Consider the following 17,740-nt stretch of genomic DNA (forward strand, 5'->3'; position numbering starts at 1 on the left):
CTGTCACTAGTAGGGCATGGCTCTGTCACTAGTAGGGCATGGCTCTGTCACTAGTAGGGCATGGCTCTGTCACTAGTAGGGCATGGCTCTGTCACTAGTAGGGCATGGCTCTGTCACTAGTAGGGCATGGCTCTGTCACTAGTAGGGCATGGCTCTGTCACTAGTAGGGCACGGGAACAAACGCTGCAGCCAGATGCTGTCCCTGCATGCAAGCTGGAGGGACATCAAGGTGTCGGACACAAAGACAGCCTGGCCTGTTACCCTGCAACCCTATCTGCTGTAATGGACACCCTAATCTGGACTGGCTATTATCGTTCTGCATAAAAGGAAAGGCAGTGTGTGTGTGTGTGTGTGTGTGTGTGTGTGCGCGTGCGTGTGTGTGTGTGTGTGTGTGCGTGCGTGCGTGCGTGCGTGCGTGCGTGCGTGTGTGCGTGTGCGTGTGCGCGTGCGTGTGCGTGTGTGTCTCCGTGCGTGCGTGCGTTCAAATTATTACCACTTGCATAAACAACTGATCGTCATTAGGAGTCATTTCGACTGGCTTTTTAACGTAGCAAATTGTGCTCATGCATGACTGGACAAAATGATCCAACAGGGTTTGGTTGAGTTAGCGCGGGAAAGTGAAACTTGAATCCAAAAGAACTCACCCGAATCTTTATAGTGCGTGTTTTCCCTCCGCAGTTCTTCTTCAGCAGCATTTTCTGTGGGGAAACAAGGATGTACAACAACAGCTATAAACAGAGCACACCAACACTTCCTTTTTCTCAATATACATACTGTCTGTGACACACTCATCTCATGCATAATTATGCATCTTCTCATGTGCAATATCACCATTCACTTTTTGCTGAGTCTGAAAACCCCCGCACAAAAGCACAGTAAAATGTCCTGGTAAGTAGTGATGCACGATATTGGATAAAAAAAAAAATCACAGAACATCGAGTCTCTCCTGCAGTGCAATAAAGACATTTTTATGCCATAAATACAATGCTTTTCAAAATGTACACATTCACTGGGCAAAATAAGAAAACTACTTTCAACATAGGTTATGTAAAACATGCCATATTTTTCAATGATGTAACATTTTCTTGCAAACAAAACTGTAAGATTCATTCAACTTAAATAGACTTAGATGATATCGAGCTCTCATATTGGCAGAAATGTCATATCGGGCCCATGTGGATATTTCATTTGAAAGCCTTTATTGGGCCGATACCGATGCGATATCATTGTGCATGCCTTCTGGTGAGGCTTTATACGTGCATAACTCTCAATGAAGGTTGATTCTAACTAAGCATCAAGATGAATGAACGCTGAATCAGGATGATCAAGGAAGTGAGGCAAGCAAATCCAGCTGTCTTGCTAAACTAAACAATCAGTCAATGAGGCTTATGCAATATCCTGTCTCCCACTCCCCTCCATGTCTGTCCACGCAGCCCAGGCCTGCTCATGAACAGTGGGGGTGGAGGGGACCACACAATCATGGAATTGTCTCGGCCAGAGAGGTAGCTTCTGAGGGGGAAGGGAGCACGGGGAAGAATGGAGACATAAGCCTCCTGCTGTTGTAGCATGAGTGGGAGAGTTGCTGTGCACTTGCCCTCATGCTCACCTCACGCCAAAACCCCTATCTCTTTTCTAACAATGGTGGTACAGTCTAGTCTGCTTTGGGCTGAAAGTTTATTTGAATATCGTAAAAAGGAAATGCGCTTGATGCTTGATTCAGCATCTAAAAAAAAAGGACAAAAAAAGAAAAGAGAGTCAAGGATAGTCATATTTTTCAAAACTGGATGCGATCGAGTGACTCCAGTTATGTGCAACCATCAATGAAACATCCAGCTAAGATTTGAGTGGGGCTGCAACCAACGATTACTTTCATTCTCGATTAATCTGATGATTATTTTCTTGATTAATCGATTCGTTGTTTGGTCTATAAAATGTCAGAAAATGGTGATAAATGTCGATCATAGCCCAAGATGACGTCCTCAAATGTCTTGTTTTATCCACAACCCAAAGATATTCCGTTTAATGTCATAGAGGAGTAAAGAAACCAGGAAATATTCACATTTAAGAAGCTGGAATCAAATAATTCTGACTTAGTTTTCTTAAATAATTTCTCAAACCAATTTCCGATTATCAAAATAGATTAATTTAATGATACGACAGACAGACAGACAGACAGACAGACAGACAGACAGACAGACAGACAGACAGACAGACAGACAGATAGATAGATAGATAGATAGATAGACAGACAGATAGATAGAAAGAAAGAGAGAGTACTTTATCCCCGGAGGGAAATTCTGGTGTTACAGCAGCAGTAACATCAATGACAGCAACAACAACATAACTTAATTTTACATCTAATTGTTGCAGCTCTAGATTTGAGCAACAAGTGCATTTCCTTTCAAGTCTGACATATTTCTGAAAGGATTAGCGAAACAGACATCTGCCACCCAAGACATCCGCCCATGATAATCAGGCTGACAAACAATGACACTGCTACATCTTAGCAAGTGGGCAAGGATTAGCATGCATGGTGGATTATCAAAGGCTGAAAGAAAACACCCCTGACCCTATCTAACCCTATCCTTAAGAATATGAACAGATAAATAAATGAATGGACCGGGTTAAGGCTGACCCTATCTAACCCTATCCTTAACTCATTGAGTGCCAGCCACTTTTGGAGAACAGACGCTCCCAGTGCCAGAGTTTCAGAGCGTTTTCAGTGATTTCTCGAGGCCCACAGAATATTGTGTGATATTACTATGTAAACACCGAACACGCACAAAGAACGAGGAGACTCTATTGTATCATCAGCAAAAAAAAGTTTATTGATACCATTTTCCGTTCTTTAGTTATCAGCCGGAGAAGATAGGTTGTTTTCAGCAAAAACAGATGTTTCAAATTAGAAGCTGAGATATTCAGCCTTTTGTGAAATGAAGCATTTCAAGCACATTCACTGACTCTGAAGCTAATATTTTCTGATGTAGTGACGTGGTGTAGTTGTGTGGTGCCCTGCGTGCCCCACCCCCCTCTCCCCCCCCTCAGCTGCAAACTCCTCCCCACACTAACACACAGCCTCACGCACCCAGCGTCTATTTTCGGAGCGCTCCGTTTTTGTGCGCCGGCTCCCAGCGCGACACCGAAAAGCCAAACCGGACTGCTGAGAATGGTTTGGCCCTTCGGCGTCGGGTGCTGCTTTTCTGGCGGCTAATCGTGTGGAGAAACTATGCAGCAGAGACAGAGGGGCTCAGTTGTGGGCGCGGATTGACTGCTGTTCGCAGCCAACGTTAGCTCCTGCCAGAGCAATCTATATGGCTCTGGCTGCAGCATGCATCGGTTTCTGTTTCATCACGGCTTTTTCCTGTTGTTTTCCTGACCTTTCTCTAATCTGGAGAGCACTGTCGCCACCTAATGGGTCCGTAAAATAGGTTATACACCTTCAATAGCTACAATATTTGTACAGGAGATGCATGAGGCTTTGATCCACGTCCCACCGTCAAAAAACGCATTTCAATCATGAGAGACCAGAGGGTAAGGTTAATCAGCAAGCTTTATTAAAGTATGGCATGGCGATAAGATTCATGGCCTGAAGCGGTATGGCATTAATTCTGATGGCGTGGCAGCATGGCAACTGATTCTTTGGCGTAGTGACTCCATGGCAAGATGCCTCTCTTCTTGAGGCGGGAGGGCATCTGCTCGGGCTAGAATAGAGAACCCCCCAAAAGAGAGAAACCTGAAAGGCCAACCGGTCTGCTCGCCTCGCGATACAGCGGGCGCTGGGCGGAAGGCGACGCTTGTCGCCGACTGGTTGGCTCAGCAGCACGGCGACTTACGGAAACCATCGACCGGGTGACTGCTATTGCTAACTGATGCTTTGAACATCCATTTGCAATGATTCTGGCTGGCTATTAACTATTGTAAATTGTCGCAATAAATGCAATTTGAGCACGATGTGTGAATACATTTAATATTAATTGTTTAGGCCTAATTATTTAACACGTTAGAGATGTGTGTAGTTCTCCATAGATTTAGCCTCTTCATTTTGCTCTCGAATGCACCAGGTTATTTAATTTCACGTTATTGGATGAAGAGACATTTAATGTAGCTCCGCCGTCTTTCTTTAGCTGTAGGCGAGGATATAACGACCAGTTCACGGAGATTGTCGAGATCATTCATTCACTATGATGAATGCATTGCTACTTATGCCCGGCTCGTTTCCTTTGCGCCCGACGTGCGGACCGCAGGGAATGGTTAGATTGTTTTTTTGAAGCACGCCGAAATTATTTAAAATTAAGATTTGGTTGCTAAAATTATATGACACTGTTATGAATTTAATAGGTGATTACATTACCGTTGCGCTCGACTGCTGTCCGGGACGTGCTCCGCGGGCGTTCCCTGCGCTCTGACGATGCTGCAAGCCGTCCCGGCTGGAATAGCGTTTAATCGTGGGAGCCGAATTCCCTGCCTCGAGCGTGGACGTGCTGAGAACGATGATCGAGCAGGACCTGCGCTTTACGATGGCTTGATTAGCAGGATCCGAACAGCTGACGCTTGGAGACTGAATGGCTTGATGGCCCGAAAGAACAGGGCCGCGGATGGATGAGACTTGAAAATGAGGATTCCATGGCTGCGGCCAGCTCCGGGCCCGGAGTGCCTGCGAGTTATTGCCGTCCTCGCGCGGGCCCCGCTTGCGCGCTCTCGTCGACGAGATCCGCCGTTCGAGATGCACTCGGTGCCGCCGGGGCCTGCTGCCTGCTGCCGTCTGCCCCCCGTCTGATGAGCGCACGGGGCTGGCGGCTGGGAAGCCTGCTGCGTCCCGTGCCCGGGCTGGGATGTTTCGTTGTGCATCTCTTCGTCGGCGCTGGATGTCCCGACCTCGAATTGGTACTGCGCCTCGAGGTCTTCGTCTTCGAAGCTCGACGTGCTGAGAGAGCGAACGGGGATGAGTGGTACCGCGAACACGAATGGCTTGATGGCAGAATCGGAAGGAATGAGGCAGCTTGAGAGGCGAAACACGGCTTTCAGAGAAGTGAAACGCGGCTTCCAAAGAAGGAATTAGATCAGCTCAGTGCAGCGGCTAGAGGTCAGGGAACGAGGACGGTGGTGCGCCTGGCGTGGCTATAAATACTGCCGCGTCATAGCCTCGGCACTGACGACATTAACGCCGTCACCTAGGCAAGTGCGTCACGCGAACGTCACGCTGGGATTACTGCACTGACGACATTAATGGCGTCACCTAGGCAAGTGCGTCACGCGAACGTCACGCTGGGATTACTGCACTTGTCGTCACGCTAGGATTACATGTGATGATGAGGTCGCTATGTCACTAGATTACATGTGGCGTGAGGCAGCGTGTCTGGTCTTCATCTTGAAACTAGGTCGAGACCATCATTTGACGCCGATCGACGTCATTGGCACTCAACGTTACTACTTACTTTGACGCCGATCGACGTCATTGGCACTCAATGAGTTAAGAATATGAACAGATAAATAAATGTATGGACCGGGTTAAGGCTCATGCTCATGCCATGTTGCACAAGGGGAGTGGTGGCGTTGGATAGCCCAAGATCGGTGGTTCCCAAAGTGGGGTCGGGGGGTCACCATAGACATAGACTTTGGGGGGGGGGGGTTGTTCCGCAACAAAACCTTTTTTACATCAAAAGTCCACTAGTACACATTTTGTTGTTACCCAGGAAAGCAGCAGGGGGTAGCAGCAGCATTGCCTTTTAAACGTTTAGATCGCGCACTCAACCCTGTAATGGCAGGATCAGACTACACGATATTTTTTGTCGTTCACGATGTCACCATGTCACCATGTCTTGGTCGGGAGACTGGCCACACTACAAGTGTATTCTCGCTTAACACCGACAGAGCATCGTATGCCACCGTCATCACGTCGTCTGCTGTCGTCAGCGAGTTCACAGGTCGTCGGGGAGGCGGACCTGTGGAAATCTCCCAGCATGCATTGAGGCCACTACATTGACAAGAAATAGCAACCAAATCAGCCTAAATAGGCTAAAGTGGTAGATAGAAATAATGTTTATGTTAGCACAACATGCAATTGTAAAACAATTCAATATTGGGCAAAATAAAACATTGAAATCCAAACACAACCCTATGTGAAACATGTATGTAATCCAGGTGCTATATATATCCCTTGCAGAATTAACGTTATTTGGATGAGTGACAGGCTCTGCTGTGATGCACTGTGATGTCCGCTCCAGCCTCCAACTTACTTCATGTGCACGCCCACTATTTTCTTGCCAGCTGCTGCGAGACGAGAAGGAAGAGAAACGAACATGCAGCCGACTCTGCTGAGCTCATGTTATTTGTAGTGAGCAATGCCCATTGCCCAGGCGTTTAAACGCAAATTAAAACACCCTGGCCTTTTTATCTCTTTTATTCTTTTGAGCGGAGCGGAGCGGTGAGTGCGAGCGGGTGAAATCTGTATCGAGCGGGGAGCGGTCTCCCCAGGACCTGATACCTGTCTTCCGGGGTGTCACACTAGGCGAAACCATGTGCAAAAGACTGACATGCCAGTCTTTTCGTCAGGGCGTCGTGAGGCGTCCTAGACGTCCCGACTGGTCCCGACGCTGGTCTTTGATTATGTCACACTACAAGAGGTGAAGACGGCCGATCGTCGTCCCTGACGGTCATATTCGGGCCCGACGCTGAAAATCTGTCGCGCACGACCAAATCGGTCTAAAATCGGGCTGAATTCGTGTAGTCTGAACCAGGCATAAGTTTCAGCATGTCTGCGGGCTCTCTGTTCCCCCTCCCTTCTCCCTTCTCAGATGGCTGCACAGGGACAGCGTTAGGCCAGCCAAAACAAAATGCAAACTTCCGGTTAAAACTTTCAAAATAATGTCATTTAAACCAGTAAATAGCCTCACTGATGTTGACGTTCGAGGAGAAAAATGCCATGTTGCACAAGGGGAGTGGTGGCGTTGGATAGCCCAAGATCGGTGGTTCCCAAAGTGGGGTCGGGGGGTCACCATAGACATAGACTTTGGGGGGGGGGGGGTTGTTCCGCAACAAAACCTTTTTTACATCAAAAGTCCACTAGTACACGTTTTGTTGTTACCCAGGAAAGCAGCAGGGGGTAGCAGCAGCATTGCCTTTTAAACGTTTAGATCGCGCACTCAACCCTGTAATGGCAGGATCAGACTACACGATATTTTTTGTCGTTCACGATGTCACCATGTCACCATGTCTTGGTCGGGAGACTGGCCACACTACAAGTGTATTCTCGCTTAACACCGACAGAGCATCGTATGCCACCGTCATCACGTCGTCTGCTGTCGTCAGCGAGTTCACAGGTCGTCGGGGAGGCGGACCTGTGGAAATCTCCCAGCATGCATTGAGGCCACTACATTGACAAGAAATAGCAACCAAATCAGCCTAAATAGGCTAAAGTGGTAGATAGAAATAATGTTTATGTTAGCACAACATGCAATTGTAAAACAATTCAATATTGGGCAAAATAAAACATTGAAATCCAAACACAACCCTATGTGAAACATGTATGTAATCCAGGTGCTATATATATCCCTTGCAGAATTAACGTTATTTGGATGAGTGACAGGCTCTGCTGTGATGCACTGTGATGTCCGCTCCAGCCTCCAACTTACTTCATGTGCACGCCCACTATTTTCTTGCCAGCTGCTGCGAGACGAGAAGGAAGAGAAACGAACATGCAGCCGACTCTGCTGAGCTCATGTTATTTGTAGTGAGCAATGCCCATTGCCCAGGCGTTTAAACGCAAATTAAAACACCCTGGCCTTTTTATCTCTTTTATTCTTTTGAGCGGAGCGGAGCGGTGAGTGCGAGCGGGTGAAATCTGTATCGAGCGGGGAGCGGTCTCCCCAGGACCTGATACCTGTCTTCCGGGGTGTCACACTAGGCGAAACCATGTGCAAAAGACTGACATGCCAGTCTTTTCGTCAGGGCGTCGTGAGGCGTCCTAGACGTCCCGACTGGTCCCGACGCTGGTCTTTGATTATGTCACACTACAAGAGGTGAAGACGGCCGATCGTCGTCCCTGACGGTCATATTCGGGCCCGACGCTGAAAATCTGTCGCGCACGACCAAATCGGTCTAAAATCGGGCTGAATTCGTGTAGTCTGAACCAGGCATAAGTTTCAGCATGTCTGCGGGCTCTCTGTTCCCCCTCCCTTCTCCCTTCTCAGATGGCTGCACAGGGACAGCGTTAGGCCAGCCAAAACAAAATGCAAACTTCCGGTTAAAACTTTCAAAATAATGTCATTTAAACCAGTAAATAGCCTCACTGATGTTGACGTTCGAGGAGAAAAATGTGTTTCAACAAACGAAGCAGCAAATGTATCAAAATACTCGTTTTGATGTTAACTCATTCCCCGCCAGAGTTCCAAATGAAAAGTCACCAGCCACCGCCAGGGTTTGTGAGCATTTTCAGTGATTTTCCACGACCCACAGAATATTTTCTTCTACGACCATGTAAATACCGAATATCCCAAAAGACAGAACAAAGCCTCTACTTTCATGGGAAAAAAAGAGTTTGTTTCTCCGTTCTTCCGTTCTTTAGTTATCGAAACATGAATGTGGGTTGTTTTCACTGACAAACTGTGGCTGTAAAGCATAATATTCAAAATTAAAATTAATTGTTAACGTTACGAGGGTTTTATTTTGAAAGAGCTAAAGTGGATGACATACTTAATAGTGTCCTCTAGAGAGAGAGTGGCGTCAGCGGAGGACCAAAATGCGAGACTCATTAGCCAATGAACAGCCAGGAATGGGTCTCGCGCTACTTTTGCATGCTAAAATAAAGCTGATAATGTACAATTTGATTCAAGGGATGAAAACCCCTTTCAAAGTACAACACAAACTGTTTATTTTGCTGCAACTCGACAGTGCTGCTTTTTTTACTCAGGAGTTCCAGGACCTTACTTCCTGGAAAAAAACTGGTCCATTGGAGTGAATGGAGATGTCGGAACTCTTCTATTATATGGCTCTGCTACTTATACATTCTGACTGACTTGACGCAGTCTATGCACCTGCCGCCTGGCGCTCGTGCATGCAGCATGAGAGAGAGATGCTTTGTTCTGTCGGCATATTCCATCAATGTAAAGAAGTTAACTGTTAAGAAAGCCGAGTTTCAGCCTGTGGGAATCACTGATTATCTCACTGACTCACGCTGGAAAAGGGGCGGCAACTCAGGAGGAGGAGAAGCAGGGTCGGAAAATCACGTGTTGGACCACCGCCAAGATTTATATCGCCATGGCGTGCAGAGCCGTCGCGTAAAAACGCGCTATCGCTCTATCGGCTAAACGGCCTGGCTTGGAAACTTTTAGACTGAAGAAAATGCCACTAGTTTGTGGATATTAGTGGGATTTTTGGCAAGTCTAAAAGGGGCTTGAGAAATAGTTAAATTTATGTCACTCCCTATGAGTTGGCATGAGGAGAGAATGTGTCAGGATGACTTTGATCACAGGTTTCACTCCCCACTGTTATCACCCCACGCCTAGAGTATTGACATTGGCAAATATATAATTGTCATATCTTATTCATATCTTAGTCATACACTAGCAGTCAAAGTTTGGAAATACCACATTTTTCTTCATTTTTACAAAACACAAAACATTAGAACTGTGAAAGAACAAATGGAATTGTGCAGTGACCAAAATAAATCTAAACTATCTCAGATAATGGACATTCAGACAGGCAAAGGCTTTGAAAGGAAATTCACACATCGCCATCAACTTCACTAGTTATATTTGCCTACGAAACAAATTCCATGCATTTAAGCTTAAGCATAAGTCATAAGGTGAACGTGGCTTTAAGATGATGAAAAACATCATTCAACATTCACCCGGAACTTTGGACCGGTGGTGTATTCTACAACAATCTTCTCAGATGTGGTTCCATAGGAAATCCTCTTTCTAAATAAGAGTCTGTGGTAGAGAGTATGTACTTGATGTACTTGGGGTCCATGTCATGGAAAATGTTTGGGAATCCCAATCCTAGATCACATGTGAGCAATACACTTCCAACTAGGACTCCTCCCATCCCATATCTGTTGTGGAGTTTCTCAAAGACTCAAAATAGACATGTTTCTAGTGAAAATACAGAACAGCACCTGCAGAAGACATGGAGACATCATGGAGACGGTGCAGAAGTTGAGGCAGACTTGGTGCCTGGAAGTTGTCCAGCTAAAGGGTTAATGGCAGAGGCGAGCGGTGTCTGCTAGCTACCTCTGTAGGCCCCCTATTGTATTCCCTGCAGCACCTCCCATTCCACTTGACTGAATGTGCATACACTCACATCGAGACACACTCACATACACACTCACATCAAGACACACTCACATACACACTCACATCGAGACACACTCACATCAAGACACACTCACATAGAGACACACTCACATCAAGACACACTCACAGACACACTCACATCAAGACACACTCACATACACACTCACATAGAGACACACTCACATACACACTCACATAGAGACACACTCACATCGAGACACACTCACATACACACTCACATCAAGACACACTCACATACACACTCACATCGAGACACACTCACATCAAGACACACTCACATAGAGACACACTCACATCAAGACACACTCACAGACACACTCACATCAAGACACACTCACATACACACTCACATAGAGACACACTCACATACACACTCACATAGAGACACACTCACATCGAGACACACTCACAGACACACTCACATCAAGACACACTCACATGCACACTCACATCGAGACACACTCACATACACACTCACATCGAGACACACTCACATACACACTCACATCAAGACACACTCACATAGAGACACACTCACATCAAGACACACTCACATAGAGACACACTCACATTGAGACACACTCACATACACACTCACATCGAGACACACTCACATACACACTCACATCGAGACACACTCACATCGAGACACACTCACATTAGGGATGTCAACGGTTAACCGTTAATCGATTAACCGTCGCTAACGTCGTTGTTCGGTTATTGCTGTCGGTCTATCAGTTAATATTAAAAAAAATATATATATTTTTTTTTTGACACGTTTTTTGAGTTTCCTTGCAGATTTTGCACAGTGTTTTGCATCATGCAACTATTTTGTTCAAATTTTGTTCAATTGTTGGCAGCAAATCGAAATAGGCTATATTTTGTTTAAGTTTTTATGCTGCAAAAGACAGTAGGCCTAATGTGAAAAAATCAAAAGAAATAACAGATTGTTGTTGTTGTAATGTTTACATAAACAGGAAATAAAGCTCTCAAAAATATATTTCCTTGTCATCCATATAAGAGCCAGAATGATTTTGGAATGATTACCTGATCAAAATGTGGCAATAAACTTATAAATTTCAGCAAAGCCAACAAAAAATAAAGGCATAATTCTAACACAAAAAGCATTAACATTTCAGCATCTAAATAGACACGCCTTGTTTGGGCATGAGCTCATTGAGTAAATAGACAATTTTTTTTTTTTTTTTTTTATATTAAAAAATTATGAATTAACACATTCAGTGCCAGCGACGCCATATGGCGTCATTAGAAATTTACCGTACAGTGCCAGCGACGCCAAATGGCGTCATAACTCGATTTTTTTTTTTTGACGGGGGGGTGTCGATCTATGCCTCTTACATCGCCTCTTACAATATTCAGAGGTATTGAATGTGTCTAACCTATTTTACAGAACCCTTAGGTGGCGACAGCGCTCTCCAGATGAGAGAACGTGGAGTGAAACACACAGAAGAAGTCATTGGGGGGAAGGAAATCGCATCGCATCCGTCCGTATGCAGCGGCTTCATTGAAGCAACGTTTAGCTGTGCCCCTGCAGCAGCCAATCTGCTATCACAATTGAGCACCTCGATGTCCGCTGCAACAGCCTCCGTGTCCGCTGCAACACATGATCAGCCGTGGATTTGTTATTATTCTCAACTCGAAGCATGGGAGCTGGTACACGCGGCTGTAAAAAAGCAGGATCTAGCTGACTTTTTCAGTGCTGAGCAGGCAGAGAAAACGAGAAAACAGCAGAGCAGAGAGACACTCCTCCCACAACGGGGGGGGGGGGGGGAGGAGGAGGGGGGGAGGTGGGCACGCAGAGCCAAGTACACAACACAGACCCAGACAGCAGGACAGGGTTGGCAAACGCAAGCCAGAATATCCGATGCCCACCAGCAGCAAAAGATCAGCAAGAAGCTGCAACCAGCAGCGCATGCAGGCGCCAGCGCTGCTGGTTTCAGCTAAAAATATTATTCTTCCAAACAAAATTCCCTTGCCTTCACTGTTTTATTGAAGGAAATTATTTTTGAGGTGTGACTACATCAGAAAATTAGCTTCAGAGTCAGTGATGTGCTTGAAATGTTTAATTTCACAAAAGGCTCATTATCTCAGCTCGTAGAAAAAAAGCTCTTTTTTTCGTTCAATCAAGCTATCTTCTCCGGCTCATAACTAAAGAACGGAAAATGGGATCAATAAACTTTTTTTTGCAGGTGATAGAAGAGAGTCTCATCGTTATTTGTGCGTGTTCAGTGTTTACATAGTAATTATTAAAGAAATTATATGACTGTTTTAAAATGCATTGCGGCCTATGTGGCACAGCAAGCAACCTTTTGCCCAAGGGCCGTGGCACTGAAAGTGTTAACCGATAGGTTAATCGATTATTAGCGTCGGTTAATCGAAAGTGAAATTAACCGAAAATTGACATCCCTAACTCACATACACACTCACATCGAGACACACTCACATCGAGACACACTCACATACACACTCACATCGAGACACACTCACATCGAGACACACTCACATACACACTCACATCGAGACACACTCACATACACACTCACATAGAGACACACTCACATACACACTCACATAGAGACACACTCACAGACACACTCACATCGAGACACACTCACATCAAGACACACTCACATGCACACTCACATCGAGACACACTCACATACACACTCACATCGAGACACACTCACATACACACTCACATAGAGACACACTCACATACACACTCACATAGAGACACACTCACAGACACACTCACATCGAGACACACTCACATCAAGACACACTCACATGCACACTCACATCGAGACACACTCACATACACACTCACATAGAGACACACTCACATACACACTCACATAGAGACACACTCACATACACACTCACATCGAGACACACTCACATACACACTCACATAGAGACACACTCACATACACACTCACATCAAGACACACTCACATACACACTCACATCGAGACACACTCACATACACACTCACATAGAGACACACTCACATCAAGACACACTCACATACACACTCACATTGAGACACAACATTACATTATGCAGACACAAAGTCACACATGAGGATATACGTACATTATGCAGACACAAACAAATGACAGACACACACACACACACACACACACACACACACACACACACACACACACACACACACACACACACACACACACACACACACACACACACACACACACACACACACACTCTTTTTTTCCTTATGCCCCTCTCATTGCTGCCCGCTGTCTCTCATCATCTGTTCTTTCCCTCTAAAAGCCCCATGGACATATGGAGCCCTGAATCCTGCAGTTTCCACACACACACACACACACACACACATGAGCACGCACACACACACACACACACACACACACACACACACACACACACACACGAGCACACACACACACACACACACACACACACACACACACACACACACACACACACACACACACACACACACACACACACACACACACACACACACACACACACACACACAGTGTGGGCCAACAAGTCTATTGGATTGTAATGATGAGCGGGGCAGCTTCTCCATGACTCATTAGTGGCTGTTGTTTATTTAACCCTCTCCTCCTGCCTCTGAGGCTCCGCCCCTCCATCCTCACTCTCCTCCTGGCTCCGCCCCTCCATCCTCTCCCCTCACTCGCTCGCTCGCCAGCCAGCCTTTGTGAGAAATGAGGGCGGACATCTGCCGTCCGTGCCTCCCTCTCATCCCCTCATCCCTCTCCAGCCAGACCACCATGGTGGCAAGCGGCCGGCTATGGAGAGGGATGGCTGTGCACGTGTGTGTGTGTGTGTGTGTGTGTGTGTGTGTGTGTGTGTGTGTGTGTGTGTGTGTGCGCACGTGTGTGTCTGTGGGTACTAGGGTAGCTGGGTAGACTGTGGGGACATTATTGTACTTTTGGACCTGATCCCCAGACCGATGTAATTGTTTGCATTGTTCGCCTGCTAAGCTAAGGCCCATCTGTTGCTTGGCACTTTGAACATTTCAATGAAATAAACATAATATCGTTTTAGCTGAATTATATATTCAATATTTCAGTGCTAAATAAATATAATCACTATATATTACTACTATATAATAATACTAATTGCACAACTGCAGTTGAGTGTGCGGTGCTAGAAATATCAATGAGCACGTAATATTCCTAGTTCAACTGATGCTAAAAGTGGGTAATCCACTAAAAGCTAATAATGTTTAGACACTTATTGACGTCACTTATTTTGGGGGTAGAAAGTTAATCTATTTGACGGTGCACAAACGTTATGTCCAGTAACTACCAGTCCTCTGCTCATTTGTTCAACTTACATTACATCTTTTTATTTGATTGATCAGTATTCACTTCAGAAACTCCACACATGTGAACACCATAGTGCTGTGGTAGCATAGTGGTGTATGTTGCACATATTAAAATATTTCATTGTTGACTTAGGGCCTGTGTCCACCTAGCGTCTTTTTCCGACATTAAACGCTGGGGAACGCTGATCCCAGCGCACAATATACAAGGAAGCAGTCTGCAAGTAACGTTAGTTCAGCTTGATAGCTGACAGCTAGCAAGCTAATAACACGGGTAGGCTACGCTATTAAAAGCAGTAAGCACAACACTCACGAGAAAAATTAAGTGTCTAGCCGATCTGCTCCCACAATTGAGGCGTTCTGTCTCTGTTGCGATAGTTTTTCCATATGATTAGTTACCAGAAAAGGAGCAGCCGACACCAGCGTCTTTCTGAAAAGTTAAAATATTTTCAGCTTGAAGCGCTGGGAGCGCTGGGAGTCGGGCGCACAAAAACGCCGAAAATAGACGCTGGGCGCTGTGCACTTTCTCTACACGTCCGTGTGCGCTCGCATACGCTCTCCCCGCATTGGAAACAACTGAAAAAAGACGCTGGACCTGAGGAAAAGACGCTAGGTGGACACAGGCCCCTAGTCACGACAAAGCTATTTCCTCTTTAATGTACAGCGCACCAATGTAAATCTGGCTCAAGCTTGTGTGACTTTTACCATACTGCCTAGTCTAGTGCATGGGTTTTCAAAGTCTGAGACTGTGGGCCTCCCCCAGACAAAAAAGAGCTCCCCTCGCTCAATTCCTGGATGCCTATGGGCTCATGATGATGTTATTTGATCTCACAGACACTCAACAAGCCAAGATAGGCTGATATTGCTGTTTGACACACTTCAGACTTCACCAAATACATCAATACATGTCTGTCTGAAGGCTTTTCTTTCTTTCTGAGTCTGAGAAAGTGACGAGGAGGTGCAAACCAATGTATCTCTGAACTATCTCTTTAACCAGATCACACACATGTGCTATTCTATGAGATCTCCTTTTAATAACTCGTATGTTTTTTCACTTCCATTCACTGAGCCTCCCCTGAACCTGCTTGGAGCCTGCCTGGGGAGGCCCGCCTCCCACTTTGAAAACCTCTGGCCTAGTGTATGAGCGCACACTTTTTCCACTTATGCATGGCTCTATGTCACCTACTGTAAAAGTCATATCGTAATACTCCTAAACAAGCACTGTGCTTTGCAAAGATCACAAATGAAACAAACCGATGGGTGTATTTCCTATATCACTCATCATGACATGCTGATTAAATGTGTTTTGCAATAAGCCAAAAAGTAAGGGATGAGAGGAGGCCTCCGACTTTGTGATAGCACTGTAGCAACAGCAGGACTACTAACCTGTTGCATTTTCTCCAGGTCAAGACTAGGCCTCCCCGGTTCCCCACCGTAGCTGTGCCGGTACTTTCGGTAGGGAGCCGCCGACTGGTCAAAGTGGGTGAAAATGATGGGCCGTGCCACCGGCTGCACCACCTGGAGCTGAAAGCGCATGGAGGGAGGGGGCTTGAGGCTGCGCGGCGGGCTGGAGCTGAACAGCACGGGGCTGGGCGAGGCTGCCAGGCAAGCCCCAGGCTCCGCCAGAGGCCTGGCAGAGGCGGCCGGCGACCCGCAGCCACAGAGGTCCCGCACCTCCTCGTCACTGGAGGCGCTGCTGTGGTGGTCGCTATGGCAATGGGTAACCACCGACGCCCACTTCCTGTTGTCGCCGCAGCTGATTCGCTCGAGCTCCTCCTCTGAAGAGTGGCGATCCAGGTTAGCGTCTAGCAGGAGGCGGAGGCGTCGCAAACGAGCCGGGGAGAGGGGACCCTGGTTGTGCTGCTGGCTGGTGGCCAAGGGGGTGAGGGCGCAATTCCTCCGTCGTTCTATAAAGAGGCAATGAACAGGAACCCGTCACAGGAGAAGTAGGAGCGGTTAATAGTAGACACCAACTGATCCAGTTTAAAGTCACTCACCGTCTTCACTATTCTAAGCATAAATTGCACAGGATTTAACGGTCTGTCTCACCACTGTGTGACAGGTGTCAGGTGGGCAGAGGGTACTCTGTCTCAGGCCTTCTGGTTCTGCCCTTCATTGGCGGGTCTCTGGGCCAAAATATTTGACTGGTATTGTAAAGCCTAGAAAATAACCCTTCAGCCGGAGGCAGAAATCACCATCTTTGGTTGCTCAGAGTCCTCTCTGAACTTTCCTACAGCTGTGCAACAGTCTCTGACACAGGGGACTATTGTCGCCAAGAAACTAATTCTGCAGGAATGGAAGTCCCCCTCTCCTCCTTCTTTTGAGCCGTGGTCGGTCGGACATGATCTCCGTTACACGAATGGAGAGACTCAGGTTCCTACGGACCAACTCACTTAAAAAGTTTTCGGTTACCTGGGAGCCGTCTTTGGCCGACACCTTGATGAGGTTAGGGGGCGACCGCTGAGACTCGCCCAGCTGCTTTTTCATTAACCCCTTACATGTGATCCCATATATGACATCTCTTGGAAGCACATGGACACCTCTAGCACCATGTTGTCACATTGAAATGTAGATTTTTTTTTCTCTCTCTCTCTCTCTCTCTCTCTTTCCTTGTGTCTGAGTTGTTGTTGTTTTTTATGTTTTGAAAACTGAAAATAAAATATTGAGCGGAAGAAAAAGGAGAAGTAGCAGAGATGGTTGCAAAATAAAGTGCAGCTGTTCCTAGCTAACTAAGTGTGTGATTGGCCAATCAAGTGCAAAATGCAAATCATTCAACTGTGAGAACCATAAATAAGCAATATGAGGTGGAGAGAAATATGTCACCTATGCAATGAAAACAAAGACAGTTGGGCTGTCAGAGGGCACATACCTCTGTCAATCTGTGCAAGTTCCTGGTTCTCGCCCTCTGAATCATCACTCTCCCCTCCCTCTCCACTGCCATGGTAAGAAATCTGGAAAGGGATTGAGGTCATAGGTCAGATATGCCAGGATGTAACAGCCATTAAATTGACCCTGACATCCCTCATTGTGGTCAAGAGCGCTCCAAAATGAGAGGGGCCGTTTT

General features: G+C 46.3%; 1 protein-coding gene across 1 annotated transcript in view; it reads right to left on the bottom strand.

The window, feature by feature from the left end:
- The window catches only part of LOC310773657 (uncharacterized protein), a 66,118-nt gene that overhangs the window by 12,193 nt on the left and 36,185 nt on the right, over positions 1-17,740 (bottom strand). Inside the window, exons 2-4 of the mRNA XM_083633582.1 lie at positions 17,546-17,627; positions 16,063-16,583; positions 645-698 (exon numbers count right to left, since the gene is read on the bottom strand). Of these exons, the coding sequence (XP_083489708.1) occupies positions 645-698; positions 16,063-16,583; positions 17,546-17,627 (657 nt within the window). The remainder of the gene's footprint in view (positions 1-644; positions 699-16,062; positions 16,584-17,545; positions 17,628-17,740) is intronic.

The sequence above is a fragment of the Poromitra crassiceps genome (genome assembly GCF_964638095.1).
Source record: "Poromitra crassiceps genome assembly, chromosome: 3".
Classification (NCBI taxonomy): Eukaryota; Metazoa; Chordata; class Actinopteri; order Beryciformes; family Melamphaidae; genus Poromitra; species Poromitra crassiceps.